We start from the raw sequence: 15,937 nt of genomic DNA on the forward strand, positions 1-15,937 counted from the left end.
TTTACCAATAAACTCACATGATTTTTCATTAATGATGTAAAACAGTGTGTGGTCCCAGCAGCAGCATCACCCAGGAAATTATTAGAAATGCACTCCTCCCCAAGTAAATTTTCAGCTCCTGAGCTATATCCGTTTTTGATACAGGTGGTTGGTATGTGTATTTTGTATTTTCTATAGCTCTTTTCATGGCATCTTATGTACAATAAACTCAATAGATATTAACTTGAATACTTGATTCTTAAGTTATAAGCATGGTGCCTTTATACAAGACCCTTATAATTAATATAACATACATGTAGTATTGGGCACGCACATATTATTAGGCAGTATTTAAGTTGAAAACTAAGTAAAATTGAAAGGCAAGCCAGTAGGCAGAAAAGTAAGAAGAAGGAAAAGAAGGGAAGAAGGGGAAAGGGATGGGGAGGAGACAAGAAGGAAGAGAGGTAGAGGAAGAAAGTAAGGGAGGGAGGGGGTGAGAGAAGAAAACAGAGGCACTTTTTCCTTACCTTTCTTCTTTGGTAAGACGAGACAGTTTTCTGGCTTTGTTGGCAAGGATAAATCTAAAACATACAAACAAGAAAAATGGGGTAAATTACTGGTGCCTAGTAAACAAATTAAAAGTCAACCCAAAGAAACAAATTATATACTAGCTTATTTTATCTTCAATGTTTTACTATTTATGTATTACATTCCTGACACTAAAAGGTACCTTCCACCTTTAGGGATTCAAGGGACTAAAGACAGATGGCCATAATTTCTGTGACTGACCCACCTCCCACTACATGGCTGGTGGCTAATAGGAATGAGCCCTGGCTTTCAAATGCCCATCTAAGGTGTGTCTGAGCCTTTCCAGCTTCATCCAGTCTTTGCCCTTTGGTTCTATCTTCACGATGTTGTCTCCCTAGTATCCAGCCTTCTAGGATGCATCTCCATTTCTAGCTCTATGTTTGCCTTCGACTTCATAAAACTGGCTTTGATCTCCCCCTTCTGACCCTTGGCTCTCTCTGAAATAAACTTATACATATCCTAAGGCTCATCTCAATTTTGGCTGCTCCAGGTGATCATCTCTCTGGGAGAGGTTCTGTCCCCCACAATATTCCCCAAATGTGCTGGTTGGTCTTCCTTGCCAAACTGAAGACTGGACTGGTCTTGGCTCTTCTCTAGTAGGACTGGAAAAATCTCAGCATTCCACAGAAATGCCGCTGATGTCTTTGCAAGCCTCCACAAGAAGCCCCCTTAGTAAAACACTCTAAGTCACTTCTTCATATCATGCTTTCACAAAAGACAGCTTACCAACATATATCCCAACACTCAGCACTTACTATGAAGCAGAAAATTAATATAACGAATTTTAAAATGTTATCGATGTTCTAATTCCATTCTAAATATTTATTCATTGGAAGAAATTATTTTTTAAAAAATAATTTTTCTACTGCTGGACTTGGGGAATAGTGCCATTGGGTAAAAATTATTTCTAAAAAAGTTTGGGGCACATTTATTAATAGTATGGGACTGCATTGTCAATACCAAATAGCATTCACACCACCATAACTGTGCCTTACCCCATTATGGCTGCATAGTTGCCATCAGGTTTGGTATCATCCAACGTGTAGGCAACTGGAGCTTCCTCTCCTTCAATAATCATGGTTCCACAGTAATCTTGGAAATCATCAAGATGGAAGAAGATATTTATCACCCTATCAAGCTACCCAGAGCAGTTAACAATGAGCACATATTTTTCAATTTGAGAAGCTCAAAGGTCAAATATAAGATGCTATACTCTCAATATATAAAGGCAAACCAAACCGATGTCAAAAAGAAGGCTAAGTAGCCAATATGTTGTGAAAAAATCTAACTGTAAACCCCTCTTTGCAAAGAATAAAGCAATATGATATTTTCCATTAATCCAGGACACCCTTTAATGAAATCTTGTTTCCTTTGGCATTAATACTTGTGTCCTCTATCTCCTCTTTCATAATACATCAGATAAAACCAAAGATGTGTAAAAGAAATATTAGTCCCTTACTGTAAAATAAAAGACACTAAACACTCACATTTTACGAGGAGCCATTTACTTTATATTAACTAGTTCTTAATTATCTGGAAACAAGGCAGAGAGGACATGGATAACTAAAATCCACAGGGTTCCAAACCCTCATTTCAAACATGACCATAAGAACAACTTAGAAAAAAATTCAGCTCATTTTGGACAAAGGGCTTCTCTCATTCCCCTCCTGAACAAAATATATACAATTTCAACAAAAGAATGTGACAAAGCAATAGGAAAAATATCAGGGCAGAATTTAAAATGCTATAATAATATCCTATTACAGTGCACTACTCCTACTGCTCCATCATTTATTTGCATATTGAGGTTGTTTGAACAAAATTATGGTGGAAGACTTTGGAACAAATATTGTATAGAAAATCCAATAAGAGGGTTTCAAAATGAAGAAGAAAAAAACAGAGAAAGAACTTTGAGAGTATGTACCACCCTAACCTGTATATGAGCAGACTCACCTGTAGGCCTTTTTACTGGCACTTGCTTCTCTCTCTCCTCCCACGTCCCTCCCCACTGTGCATCCATGAGAATCAATGTCCAAGTTGAAGGGTGCCTGTGTGACCCTTGGGTATACTGGGACAGAGAAACATTTAGGAATACTGAAATGTGGGAAAGAGAAATGTTTAAAGTCTACACAAGAACTCAAGAAGATTTAAGAATACAAGAGAAATAGCTGAGGAATCATCCGTTATCAAAAGACAAGAAAGAGAGGAGACAAACTGGATAGGATGTGATAAGAGCAAGTACACACTATCATATGGGAGTTAACTGGATTGGATGGAGAGATAGCAGAGGATGTCGGACTATCCATGGTGGAGGCCCTGCTTTCCGGGTAGTGAGACTCCTTGGACACCTCTTTCCCAATGCAAAGTTGGTCTCTGAGCTATGCAGGTGCACTGGGAAGAAGTGAAGGAACAAGGAGGAGAGAGAAGATTCACTTCATGCCAGGACAAACCATGCGGCACCAGTGGCAGTTCTATCATTTGCAGGTAGAAAGCTGAGCCCTGCCCATGCACACAGGACGTCCAGAACTTCCAGTTAGCTTGGTCCTGCCTCACTCTTAAAAAGGAAGAAGCATTCAAAGACATCTAGACATTTAACAAAGTCCTTTTACAAGAGCAGTAAAGACAAAAGTAGTAACAAACTAACAACAAACAAGAAGGAACTCTCAGTAAAAAAAGACGAGTAGAAGAAATTTCTCCCAAAGTGGCAAGTAACATTTCTAGGGAGAAAAATGAAGACATTGCAACTATGGGAGGTGAGAACGAGGAATATTAAGAATAAAATAATTCAATAGAAGCTTTATGAGTGTGGGGGTTTAAGAGTTCTGAACAAATGATCACATTCATCTGGAATAATAACTCAAATTTACCACAGACAAAATTACAGGAAAAATAATAAAGAGAGAGAGAATTTCCTACTAGATATGAAACATATTATAAAGCCACAGTGATTAAAAGAATAATACAGTGCTGTCATAGCACTAGTTAATATAAACCTGTGTTGGATATCTAGATTGCACATCTAGATAGTGGAGGAAGATATTAGAACTTAAGTTTTTCAAAAAAGTCTACTTTTATATATTTTATAATTATAAAAATATATTTTCAGAGGTCCATGCGTGTAATTTGGGAAATAAATATATTCAGTGGTAGTTGTTGTTCAAAATTTTTTATGTATAAGGCTATAAAAAATATTTAGAGGACAGTGACAAAGATCAGTAGAATAGAACTGTCAGTCCAGAAAAGCCCCATGTATATAAGAATTTAGTAGGGTGAAACCATCATAAACAAATTTTTAAAAACTGATACACTGGGAAAAAATATTTGCAACATATATAGAAAAAATTTAACAAGCAAAGGATAAATAGGTAACTTACGGAATGATTTAATATAGCCCCTAAGCCTTATTAATGATAAAACTTACAAATTACAGATAAATGGGATATTTTCCCCTACTGATTGGCAAAATTTTTTAAAGATTATTAGCTGGACCTACCCAAGTCAATTGACTTTATAATTCCACTTTTACAAATTTATCAAAATGTTCCTATACAAATCTGCAGAGCCATATGAATGAAGCTGTTTATTGCAGCATAGTATGTAATAGCAAAAACTTGGAAATAATCAAATGTCTATCAACAGTAGACCTATTGGGTACATTTTGATAGAGTCATACAGTGAAATACTGTTTATTCAGTTATTGAAATGAGGTACATTTAAATGCACTGATAGAGAAATGTTTATGGCAAACTGCTAACAGGAAAACACAAATTTCAGTTTAATATGTATCATGTTTTTAAAAAAAAAGTTTGGGGAAAAAATATAACATTTATTTAAAATTATGTTTGCATATAAATGTTATACATATTAAGACACTGCTGTACACCTGAAAGTAATGAAAAAAAATGAATGTCAACTATAACTGAAAAATAAAAAAATAAAGTATATATATATTTCAATATATATGTACGTATATACTTAAAGTATTACCTATGCATACAATAACTCTCTAAGGATAAACAACTTAAAATTTTAACAGTGATTCCCTAAGGGGAGAGGTAATAGGAGAAGGATATTTTTCATAAACTTATTTTTTGAAAGTTTTATAGTGGACAAGTTTACTTCTGTAATTTTTCTAAAAATCAGGTATTGCTTCTGTCATTTTAAGCAGGAATTGATATAAATTAGATTTAATAGAAAGTGCAAGTGATGTAGATAAGCAAAAGCGAGGGAGACTGGAAAGATTCAAGACATTGGTAATGGCCTGCTCTCTCCAGTTAAGCGGAGAAGAGAGAAAGGCTGAAGTGGCTGTGATGTTCAACTCTCACAGGGATCCTGGGAGGGTAGGATACAGATAGTGAGAGTAGCTGGACTTAGGATGACCTGGTGGAAGGCCAGAAAAGAACGGGGGTACTCCTTGCAAATTCAAACAGATGTTACGCACCAAGAGACTGAGAGGCATTTCCTGGAATAATCAATCTACAAGCAATCAAGGGCTGTCTGTATCAAAATGCAAAAAGTTACCTTCTCTTTAATAATCCAAACCATACTGCACTTATGAAACAAAACAAAGCAAACAAACAAAAATCTTGAATGATTGGTTGCTGAGTGCCCAATATGTGCTAGTTATTGTGCTAGGCTATTCGGGCTGCTAAATTCTCTCCCTTTTATCCAGTTAGCTCAATATTCCCGGAGCTTTTGTGTTATTTGTTAATCACAGTGTCTTCGGCAGTGACGTTAGCACTCTAAGACAATGCAAAGACTATGTTATAAGAGTCAATTTCATCAGATTTCATTACCTTATTGAATCCTTCAAGAAACTGTTATTGACTATGGCCATGCCACCCTGAACAAGCCCAATCCCGTCTGATCTCGGAAGCTAAGTAGGGTTAGGCTTGGTTAGTACTTGGATGGGAGACCACCTAGGAAAACCAGGTGCTGTAGGTGTAAAAAATTTTTTAAAAAGTGGGGGGGATTGTAAGCTGACAAGGTCCTTGCAATCTGTGAGGTCAACCAAGGGTTGCCTCCCCTAAAAAAAAAAAAAAAGAAAAGAAAAAGAAACTGTTATTGAATCGCTTATCGATGTAACAGGAATCACATTGGATGTGAGTTTTGGAGCCTTCTCTTGTGTTTCTACAATAGCCTAGGGAATGCTAACACTGACCTTAATATATTGTCATGCAATTATCAGTTTACATGACTGTCTTCCTCCTGAGTCTGGGTTTTCTGGGCAAGGAAACATGTGAATTCCCAATGCCTATTATAATTGGTAATTCCCAATTCCCAATGTCTGTTGTACAATAGGTGCTCAATAGTAATCAGTTAAAGAAATACATTAATATAGTAACTCAAAGGAAACTAAAAATGTTTTGGTGAGACTTTCATGTCTACAATCATTTTTTTTTATAATGTAACTCAAAGTTCATTACCAACAAGGACTCAGTCAGACCCAACCTCTAAAAGGTGGAGAACTTGGGTTTTCTTTTTGATACTGGTACCCAACATTGAACTTCCCTAGCACGTAGCAGGTCTAAGATAAAAGTTTGCAGACGTGAATGGAAAGTTATAGATTCTCTTCACAAATAAAGGCATTCAAGTCATTAGGAGAAAAATCTCTATTCCATGATCCTTAACCCGATCTACTTGTCATCAGCCAGCTACCTAAAATGCAGGACCTGGGTGATGAGAGGAAACAGTTTAGCAGCGGTAGGCTCTTCATGGTGAGTCACTACACTGTCCTTTGCAAAAGGTAAATTACTTTCTCAACTGATACACCAATTTAATAATAGTTCTAAATAGGATTTCTTACAAAGGTAGAGAATTAGGAGGCTATGAGGTAGCTGAAAAAAGGGTAGAAACAGAAAGATACTATTCTACACAGTAAAGTAGCACACTTGTTGAATATGTATGATGAACAAATTGATTTAATTTAATATAGTAGAATCTTGACACACATGAGAAATAGCCTGGAAATTTTCAAACTTCACCTTTGTGAATGGCTCTAAAAATGTCTACTTTTAAAAGTTGTATTAGAAAATGTTAATAAGCTATATTCACATGATTTTGTGGAAAGATTAATAAACTTTATATTGAACTATAAAAAGTTGGTCATATCCCAAGGAAAGCAAATTTCATGAGTTTGTGTCAATATATTTTATTTGATAGAAAAGTACTTAGAACCTGGACTAAACGTTTTATGTCCAGCATTCTAATTAAAACAGTTACATGCAAATGCATGTATTTATACCAAGTTTCTTAGACCTTCTCCTGAAGGTCTTTATTTAAGGAAAGTACTCACTCTTTTTCTTCCAAAAGGGCTCTTTATAGTAAACAATACACTTGATGACTGAACCCAAAGGCACACGAGTGATCAGCTGGTTTCTCATCATTGGCAGAGGGGGATTGAAATGAATCTTCATGCCCAAAGTAGGAGGAATAGCACTAATCACATACTTAGCCTAAAAGAAAACAACACAGTTAAACATTGTTGGTGGGTTGTTTTGCTTCTTTTTTGTTTCTTTTTTTAGTTCTATTTCTTTTCGTCTTTATTAAAATATAATAGACAATTAGTTGCTCATATTTACATTGTACAATTCAATAAGTTTTTTTTCAATTATATTTGGCATACAATAATATATTAATTTCAGTTGTACAGCTGATCAGTTGTACATAGTGATTAAAGATCTATGTAACTCACAAAGTGATCACCCCACTAAATCTAGTACCCCTCTTCCCCTTACATATTACGACATTATTATTTTTCTTATGGTATACTTTATATCTCCATGTCTATTTTGTAACTATCCATTTGTATTTCTTAATTCCTTTGCCATTTTTCACTGTTACCATCCCCTCCAACCATCCTCCCATCTAGTAGACCTCAAAATATTTCCTGTATCTATGAGTTTGTTTCTGTTATTGTTGTTCTTGCCATTGTGATCGAGTGTCCTTGGCTTTCTTGTTCTCTAGATAGGGCATTTGATCCTCTTCTTTATTCACTTTGGTTATTCCTTTGTTTATTCCATTTAATATACTCATCTCAGATAATGTGTTCTTCATTTCAGACAGCTTCTCTTTTATAATTTCCATTTCCATTTTTATGTTTTTTATTTCTTTGTTGAAGTTCTCACTGAATTCATCTATACTTCCCATAAGTTCATTGAGCATCTTTATAAGCAGTGTTTTGAACCCTGCATCTGTTAGATTACTTGACTCCATTATATCTGAATCTCTGTTCTCTTCTCTCATATGGTTTCTACTTCTTTGTCTTACCATTTTGGCTGCCTTTCTGTGTCTATTTCTATGTACTAAGCAAAGCTCCTAAGTCTCCCGGTCTTATTAGCATGGCTTTGTTTAGTAGGTGTCTAGTGGCACAGTCCTGAGAGGGGTTCAGCTGCAGGCCAAGTTAAGCCCCAGCCTGTACCCCTCTGGGGCCACCTATTAAAATTCAGCAAGCAATCTGCAGATGCTGTGCTTATAAGTGCCTCTGGAAACCACACCAGAGCTGAGGTCAGCTGCCACCAGTGTGAGTCTTAGCGCTACTCAGCAAGGAGCACCAGACTCGCGGAGAACACAACTGGATGTGGCTTGGGTGGGGCTGCTAGTTGGGAGAGGCGGAGTCTCAGGGAATCCTCTGGGTGGAACGACCTCTGTTATCCAGTTTGATGAAGTCTCAGCTATGGGGGCGCTGTCTCTGTACACTGGGAAGGGAGAGGGCTCAACAGAAGAGCAATGGATACCACCATCACTTCAGTCCTGGAGAGAGCCTCACCTTTGGCCCTCACTCTGACAACTCAATGTCCTCCTGTAAGTCCATGGTTCCCCCTGTGCAGCTGACCCAGAGCTGGTGCTCAGAGCAAACAGGTCCATCACCACTAAAGTCCAGTCACGGACACAGCCCCTTTACCACTCAGCCGCTGGGGACTGGTCAGCCTTGCATCTTCACCTACTCCTACCTTCTACCATTGCAGGCTGATTACTTCTCTCCCTAGTTGTAGTGCTTCTGTTCATCTAGATCCCAGGCGACTTTCTTCGCTGTTTGTGCCATGTTTCTGTCACAACTTTGATGTGGTTGTGAGAGAGATGAATAAAGCTTCTATCGTCTATGCCATTTTCCCTCTCTTCCCTGTTTTTGCTTATTTCTTAATGTTTCTCCTTCATTCTACTCTTGCCCCCTTCTTCAGTCTCTTCTTAACAGAGAAACTGGAAGGATCTTGTTAAAACCAAAACAAGCCCTTATTCCCTAGGTCAGAACCTCCAATGATTTCACATCCTATGTAGAATCAGAACCAAGTTCCTTACAGTCACTTCAAGACCATACATGAAACAGACCCCTGTTACATCTTTTATCTTATCTTTAATTACTATTCCCCTCAATCCTTAACTCTGCCATTTTGATTAACTTGCTGTTCCTTCATCATGCCAAGCTTGTCTCTGCCTCAGGGATTTTGCACTAGCCATTCTGTCTACCAAAAATGCTTCTCCCTCAGAGAGCCACATGGCTCAATCCCTCATCTTTTTTGGTGCTATGCTCAAACATCACCTTCTAAGTGAGGCCTTCCTTGATGACATATTTAAAATTGCATAACCAGTCATCTCAAACCACCTCTGGCACGCCCCCTCCTCCTTCTCTGCTTGATTTCTTCCCACAGTACTTATTACTATCTAGCATACTTTATATTTTAACTATGTATTTGGTTATGGCCTTGCTCCTTCAGTAGAATGTAAGCCAGATGAAGGCAGAAAATGTTGTTCACCGTTATGTTCCCAACTCCGAGAACAGTGCCAGGCACATAGGAGGCACTTAATATTTATCAAATAAATTTTTCTTTGTTTTTCTAATTATATAAAAGTGCAATACAGATAGTTAATAATATATGTTTTTAAAAATCCCCGCCCCGCCCCCCCTGCCCCGCCAATATTCTGGTTCTCTTTTACTTTCTTTCAAATAGAGTTAGCCTTTTCGCTTTTGACAAAAGGATTATCTATGAAGTCTGGAATATTCTTGGCTTTATTTAAGCTTTGGTCATCTATGAGACTCTTGCCTCTTCCTTCTAATTTAAAGCTCTTGGTTACCTCATACACCTCATGATTTAAGGTCTCCACAAGGACATCTTCTCCTGTCTGGTCAATGTGGGTCACAGGCCTCTCTAGTTTCACTCGGTCCCCAAGGAGATCCATTATCCGCTCACTCACTTGACTAGATCCACCCACAAAGTTCCTCTCCTGGAAAATAAAAGTACACAAGAGGTAGATAGGAAATATAGGAATGTGTACAAATTATTAATAACTTCTCTCACAGATCTTTATGTGAAATAAATAAAATTTCATTTTGCTGTTGTGAACAGTGCTTTTAACCATTGTTTTCTTACTAGTGATTGCTGGCTTTTGACAAAATTACAGGTTTTATAACAGTCACCTCCAAGTCTATGCTTTTGCAGATTCCCAGGCTCCAACCTTAACTGGACCACCTCAATCTGACCCCATATCCCACCTGTCTAATCACTACCCCTGCTCTATGCCCTATCTGTATCCCCTTGTTGTGTTGCTGGGTCTGGTGAAGCTACCTACAGCTGGGCCACCACTCATCTGAGCCTGTTTTCCCCATCCTTATTACTCAGGCCCAGAACCTCCCTGGCCCATCCATCCCTGGGCCAGCCTACTCTCTATTATTACAGGCTGCCCATCTTAACTTGGGTCAGATGCCTGCTGCTTCCATGGCCACTGAGGTCATTTTACCTCACTGCACTAACCCACCTAAGCCCTGCTAAACCTTCGAAAGATTCTTCATGGTTGTGCACACATTTGAGCTGACTGCCTCCTCCTAAATTTTCAGTTAATTTTTAAAAGACTATTTCAAATGGATTTAGGAAGAAGAAGGAAGAAAAGAAGGAGAAGGAGAAGAGGAGGGGAGAAGGAGAAAAAAAGGGAAATGAGGAGGAGGAAGGGGGTTAAGAAGGAGAGGAAAAGAAAATGACTAACAAGCAGGTTATATAAGAAGTCTAATCTATTTCCTACTGTGACTAGCATAGTGCCTTATACAATGCTGGAACCCAGAAAATAGGCAATGAATGAATGAATGAATGAATGAATTCCATTTGCTGTGTGTTTTAAATTAAAAACACACAGCTGACTTTCCTCATTGAGTTTTCCAAGAAGTGTTCAAGTTATGTCCATCAAATGGTCTCCTACAAACTTATCAAATAATAACAAAATGTATATCCAATTGAAAAATTGCAAAAGTACATAAAAAGAAACAAGCCTAATCTTAAAATTATATTGGGTACCTAACAACAGGCTGTCCCCTCACAAGTTACTTTGAGCTCTCATGATAAAGCTGTAAAATTCACAAGCCTGCCTTCTGCTCTATCTGCTCATGATTAAAGGATGATGCCAATCTTTCATTTAAGCAGTGGTGGTTTTCTGTTGAAATGGTGGGGATATAGATGGGTACCTGCCCTCCATTGGTTGTTGAGATGATCCTAATTGTGCCCCCACACTGCTTCACATACCACAGGAACCAGAGAGCAGAGACCTCATGGGTCTCCGCACTGACACACAGGTTCACAAAGAAAGTAGCAAGCTTCTTTGCAGATCTGTTCAGGAAGAAACAAGAGCAAAATTGCCAAATGCAACAGAGCATCATCTTCATTCTCTGGAAATTATTCAAGCAATAAATTTACTTGGCTAAGTTTGGCACAACTTGACAAGTCAGAGAAAATTGTCCCTAGACTCCTGTATTATAAAACATGACATCAGAGATTGGGAGACTATGAGATTTATTTTCCCCTTAACCAAAATACCTAACTCAAATTCAGCTTATATTCCATAGTCTATGCTGTCATGATTTCTCTCTACACACTTGCTACTCTTCCAGTGATCCTCATTGGGTAAAAGGCATTCACCCAATTGCTAAGGCCAACACTCTAGAAATCAGCCTTAATTTCTCTCTTTCCATTACTCTTCCTGCATCCAATCCATCAGGAAGTCCTATTGTCTTTCACTGCATCACTCCACCTTCATCACTGCCGATTTAGCATCATCTCTTGCCAAGGGTATTGCAATTATCTCCTCTAGACCAGTCTCTGCCTCCACTTGTCTTCACCTGGTATCTATTCGCTACACTTGAAGCCAGAAGGTTTTTACCTCTCTCCCCTACATGGTGCTCTTTCTAAAATGTAAATTAAGTCATGTCATTCCTTTGCTTAAAACCCTCCAATGTCATCCTATCAAAATCAGAATAAGATTCCGATCCTTTACCATGGCCTCCAAAGTCCTAAGTGATATAGCCCATGCCTACCTTCTCTATCTCATCTTATACTCTCTCTACTTATCCTAATTTCTCCTCAGAAAGATGAACTTTTATATGTCTATGAAAATGAGCACTGGCTTCCACATTCCCAGCACCCTATCATTCTCTATCATTTTATCATAATATAGTATCTTTAGAATTCTTTTCACTATCTTAAATTATCTTAATTATTGTTTTATTATTTTTTATTGCTGTCTCCCCTTCTAGGATATCAACCAATGAAAATAGGGATCTTAACTTTCTTGCCCACCATAGTGTCCCCTTTAATAAAAGTGCCTGGGACATAGTAACCACTCAGTAATTACTTGTTGGATGATTTAATGAATGGTTAATAAGGAAAATCAATTAAGCATTATTACAAAATTATCTATAATGCACAAAGAATATACTAGGAACTGTACAAAACACAGAATTAGTCACAGCTATCTACTCAATTATTTTACTGCCTAATGGAAAACAAGTTCAAAGGATAAATAGGAGGAAAAACAATTAATAGAGCAAAGATAGGTGACCTTTGCTTGGAGTTGTCAGGTAAATGGTGGGAGGTTATATCCTATCTGCAGGCACACCAGCAAGTGAATAATTTCACATAATTCCAATGACTCAGTTATATTTAACACACCTGAAAATTCACCAATAGTAATACATACTTTGGGATATCTTTAATAAGGACCAATCATCCCTTTGACTTTGACATAAAGTTTCTGTGTTATTAATCTGGTCATGTCTGAGGCAGAATTTGCTACCTGGTAGTGCTGACAATGAGTGGAATAAATAATACTGAACTCTTTAACACTCAAAGGTTTTTACACCTGTTGCGTTATTGAATTATCGTAAAACTATAAAATAGTTATTATTTTTCCCCAGTCACAAGCTCCAAAACAGGCTCAGAGAGGTTAATAATATGTAGTACACAGCTCACTAAATGATACAACTTCAAACCACATTATACCTTATTCAATTAGTCAACTGACAAGTTGACTCAACAAAGGGCATCTCTTTACTCTAGTGTACCTTGACTCTGGACTTTTGTAGAATCACGCCTAACATACATAACAGTTACTGACAATGTCTGCAGCCATAACAACCTGACAGAACTTTTGTGACAGTCTCCATCATTTAGCCAGCAAATAATGTAATATATATGTTGAAGTGACATAGTTTCGTAAGATTCTTCATGATAACTGAAGGGATAGAAATTGCTGACTTGTGATTCCTTTGCAGAAACAATTTGTGACATCTATCTAAAGCAAATATCCAAACATTGTTTAAAATATTACTTCAAAGTGAAAACATCCTTTTGCTGTTTCCTAATATCCTGTTTCTTTTATTCCTTGTTTTATAGGTGAATTGGGGCAGTATAAGGTTAAGAGAGTAATAAATAACTAAAAACTTAATGTTGGCCTAGCCAGACAGCCAATATTAAACATAAAAATACGGCTGCAATTGCAGTTGTTATTACTGCCAATTTGAAAGAAATAATCTAGAATTAAAATGGAGGGAGATCTAAAAGTAATTCTCTATGGAGGGTCAGGTCATTCCTAATCCTTTATTTGATTTACTCTGGGAGTTTTAGTGTGAAAAGAAATGAGAAGAACAACATCTGAGGGAAGGAAAGTCAAGGAAGCTAGTGTAATAATATTTTTGTTTTCCTTGCCCTGTTGACTTTTTAAAAGATAAATATATTTTTATACATGAAAAATAAATACACATTATATAAAAGGTGGAAAATTCATAAAATAAACAGGTAAGAGAATGAGTATCTTTCATATTTCTCCTCCTCAAAAGATAGTCACTAGTTTCATTTTAATGCATTTTTTTCTAGGTTTAGGTTTTAAAAAAGGTATTTAAATAGCTGTAACCACATTGCAAATTTAATTTGTGTTTCTGAAAAGCACTTTATAAATAATAACTGAAAGAATAATCAATATTAGTCTTTGAATATATCATTGTGCTTTAGTTTGAATCATGATAGGATGGATATTCTAGGGATTACTTCCTTTAAAACCAGGAAATATATATCTTGTATATCTTGTTTAGAAAAAGATAGAAAATTACCTTGTGTTCATATATTCCTAATATCTCAGAATTCTTTATTTTACCAGCCAACAACCTAGAATTTCCCCAAAGAGAAGACTAGGTAAAGGACATGATAGAAAAAGCCAGATATCTATGGTCCTAAAGGAATAAAATTAGTCCTATCTTTAAGGAGCTTTAAAGTGTTCTAGGGACAAAAGACCTAACTGAATCTATTAAAAGCTTTTCATAATATAAGTTATAAAATAAATGCAGATAGTCAAATACTCAATGAATTTTGAAAAATCTAATGTATAGAATTTAAAGGTAAATTCTGTGATTTTATTACAATCAAAATACGTTATATTACAAACTACATTCTCAGAAAAGGTGGCAAATAGCATTAAATAAATATTAAAAAGAATATAATTAATAATAGACATTGATTTCATGACAGTAATAGGATTTTATTATTACAAAATTGGTTTCTTTCAAAGGTTGAAGACATAGGAAAAGTACAAGAATTTTTAACACAGATAATTACACATTATTATTAATAATAATGAAAAACTAGAAGTAACCAAAATGCTAATGAATAAATACATCTAGACCAGAGAATATGCACAGAATATTCTCGAACCATGAAATATCATATTCGGTGAAGCACTTTTAAAGATGTGAATAAATGTTTGTATTATAATATTCAGTATAAAAAAAACATTTAGATGGATGCCTGTTGCTTTTGCAGTGCATATACACTTTCCTTTTCAGAAACGAGAACATATATCACCCTATACATACTCAATGAAAGCCTGCTTTTCTATGGATTTAACATTATGTATGATCTTTTCAAGAGATTAAATATTCTTCCACATGATTTTAAAAGACTATAGAGTATTCCATTTTTCAGGTATCCTACAAATAATATAACTGATCTTCTATTATTATACATTTATATTTTCCCTTTATTTTCTTAATTTATTTATTTATTTTATGGTGACATTGGTTAACAAAATCAAATAAGTTACAGTGGTACTTTTTAACAGTAAGGGATATATGTATTTATACTATGTATTCACCTCCCATAGTTAGATTTCTTTCTGTCACATAATTGACCCCCTTTACCCCATCTAACTTCTTCTCTCCCCCTTACCCACTACCCTCTGATAATCACTAATCTATTGTCCATATCCATGAGTCTCTGTTTCTTACTGCTGTTCATTTGTTTTAGGTTTCTATCCCACATATAAGTGATATCATGTGATTTTCGACTTTTTCTGTCTGACTGATTTCGCTTAGCATGGTTATCTCGAGGTCCATCCATGTTGTCGCAAATGGCAATAATTCATCTCTTCTTATGGTTGAGTAATATTCCATTGTATATATGTACCACCAATTCTTTAGCCAATCATCTATCGCAGGACACCGTTTGCTTCCATGTCCCGGCCACTGTGAATACAGTTGCTATGAACACTGGGGTGCAAATATCTTTGAGGATATGAGTTTTCAAGCCTTTGGGGTAAATACTCAGAAGAGGGATTGATGGATCATATGGTAGATCAATTCTTAGTTTTTTTGAGGAATCTCCATACTGTTTTCCATGCTGGCTGTACCAATTTGCAGTCCCACCAGCAGGGTATGAGGGTTCCTTTTTCTCCACATCCTCTCCAACATTTGTTATTACTTGTTCTGTTGATTATAGCTATTTTAACAGGTGTGAGATGATCTCTTATTGCGGTTTTGATTTGCATTTCCCTAATAGCTTGCAATGTTGAACATCTTTTCAAATATTTGTTGGCCATTTGAATGTCTTCTTGGGAGTGGTGTCTGTTCAGGTCCTCTGCCCATTTTGGGGGGGTGGATCCTTTGTTTTGTGTTTTGTTTTTTGTTTTTGTTGTTCTTATTGAGTTGTATGAGTTCTCTATATATTTCGGATATTAGACCCTTGTTGGAGGCATTGCTTGCAAATGTATTTTCCCATTCGGATGGTTGTCTCTTTACCTTGTTGACAGTTTCTTTTGCTGTGCAGAAGCTTTTTAGTTTGAT

At 36.5% G+C, this 15,937-nt stretch overlaps 1 protein-coding gene and 1 pseudogene across 1 annotated transcript in view; one reads left to right on the top strand and one right to left on the bottom strand.

Moving 5' to 3' along the window:
* Positions 1-15,937, bottom strand: part of MAOB (monoamine oxidase B) — a 112,624-nt gene that overhangs the window by 16,155 nt on the left and 80,532 nt on the right. The window contains exons 6-10 of the mRNA XM_011380023.2: positions 11,018-11,159; positions 9,640-9,789; positions 6,863-7,022; positions 1,563-1,659; positions 507-560 (exon numbers count right to left, since the gene is read on the bottom strand). Coding sequence (XP_011378325.1) covers positions 507-560; positions 1,563-1,659; positions 6,863-7,022; positions 9,640-9,789; positions 11,018-11,159 — 603 coding nt within the window. The remainder of the gene's footprint in view (positions 1-506; positions 561-1,562; positions 1,660-6,862; positions 7,023-9,639; positions 9,790-11,017; positions 11,160-15,937) is intronic.
* Positions 5,393-5,511, top strand: LOC111731597 (annotated as a pseudogene).

This window comes from Pteropus vampyrus, unplaced genomic scaffold (assembly GCF_000151845.1).
Source record: "Pteropus vampyrus isolate Shadow unplaced genomic scaffold, Pvam_2.0 Scaffold387, whole genome shotgun sequence".
Taxonomy (NCBI): Eukaryota; Metazoa; Chordata; class Mammalia; order Chiroptera; family Pteropodidae; genus Pteropus; species Pteropus vampyrus.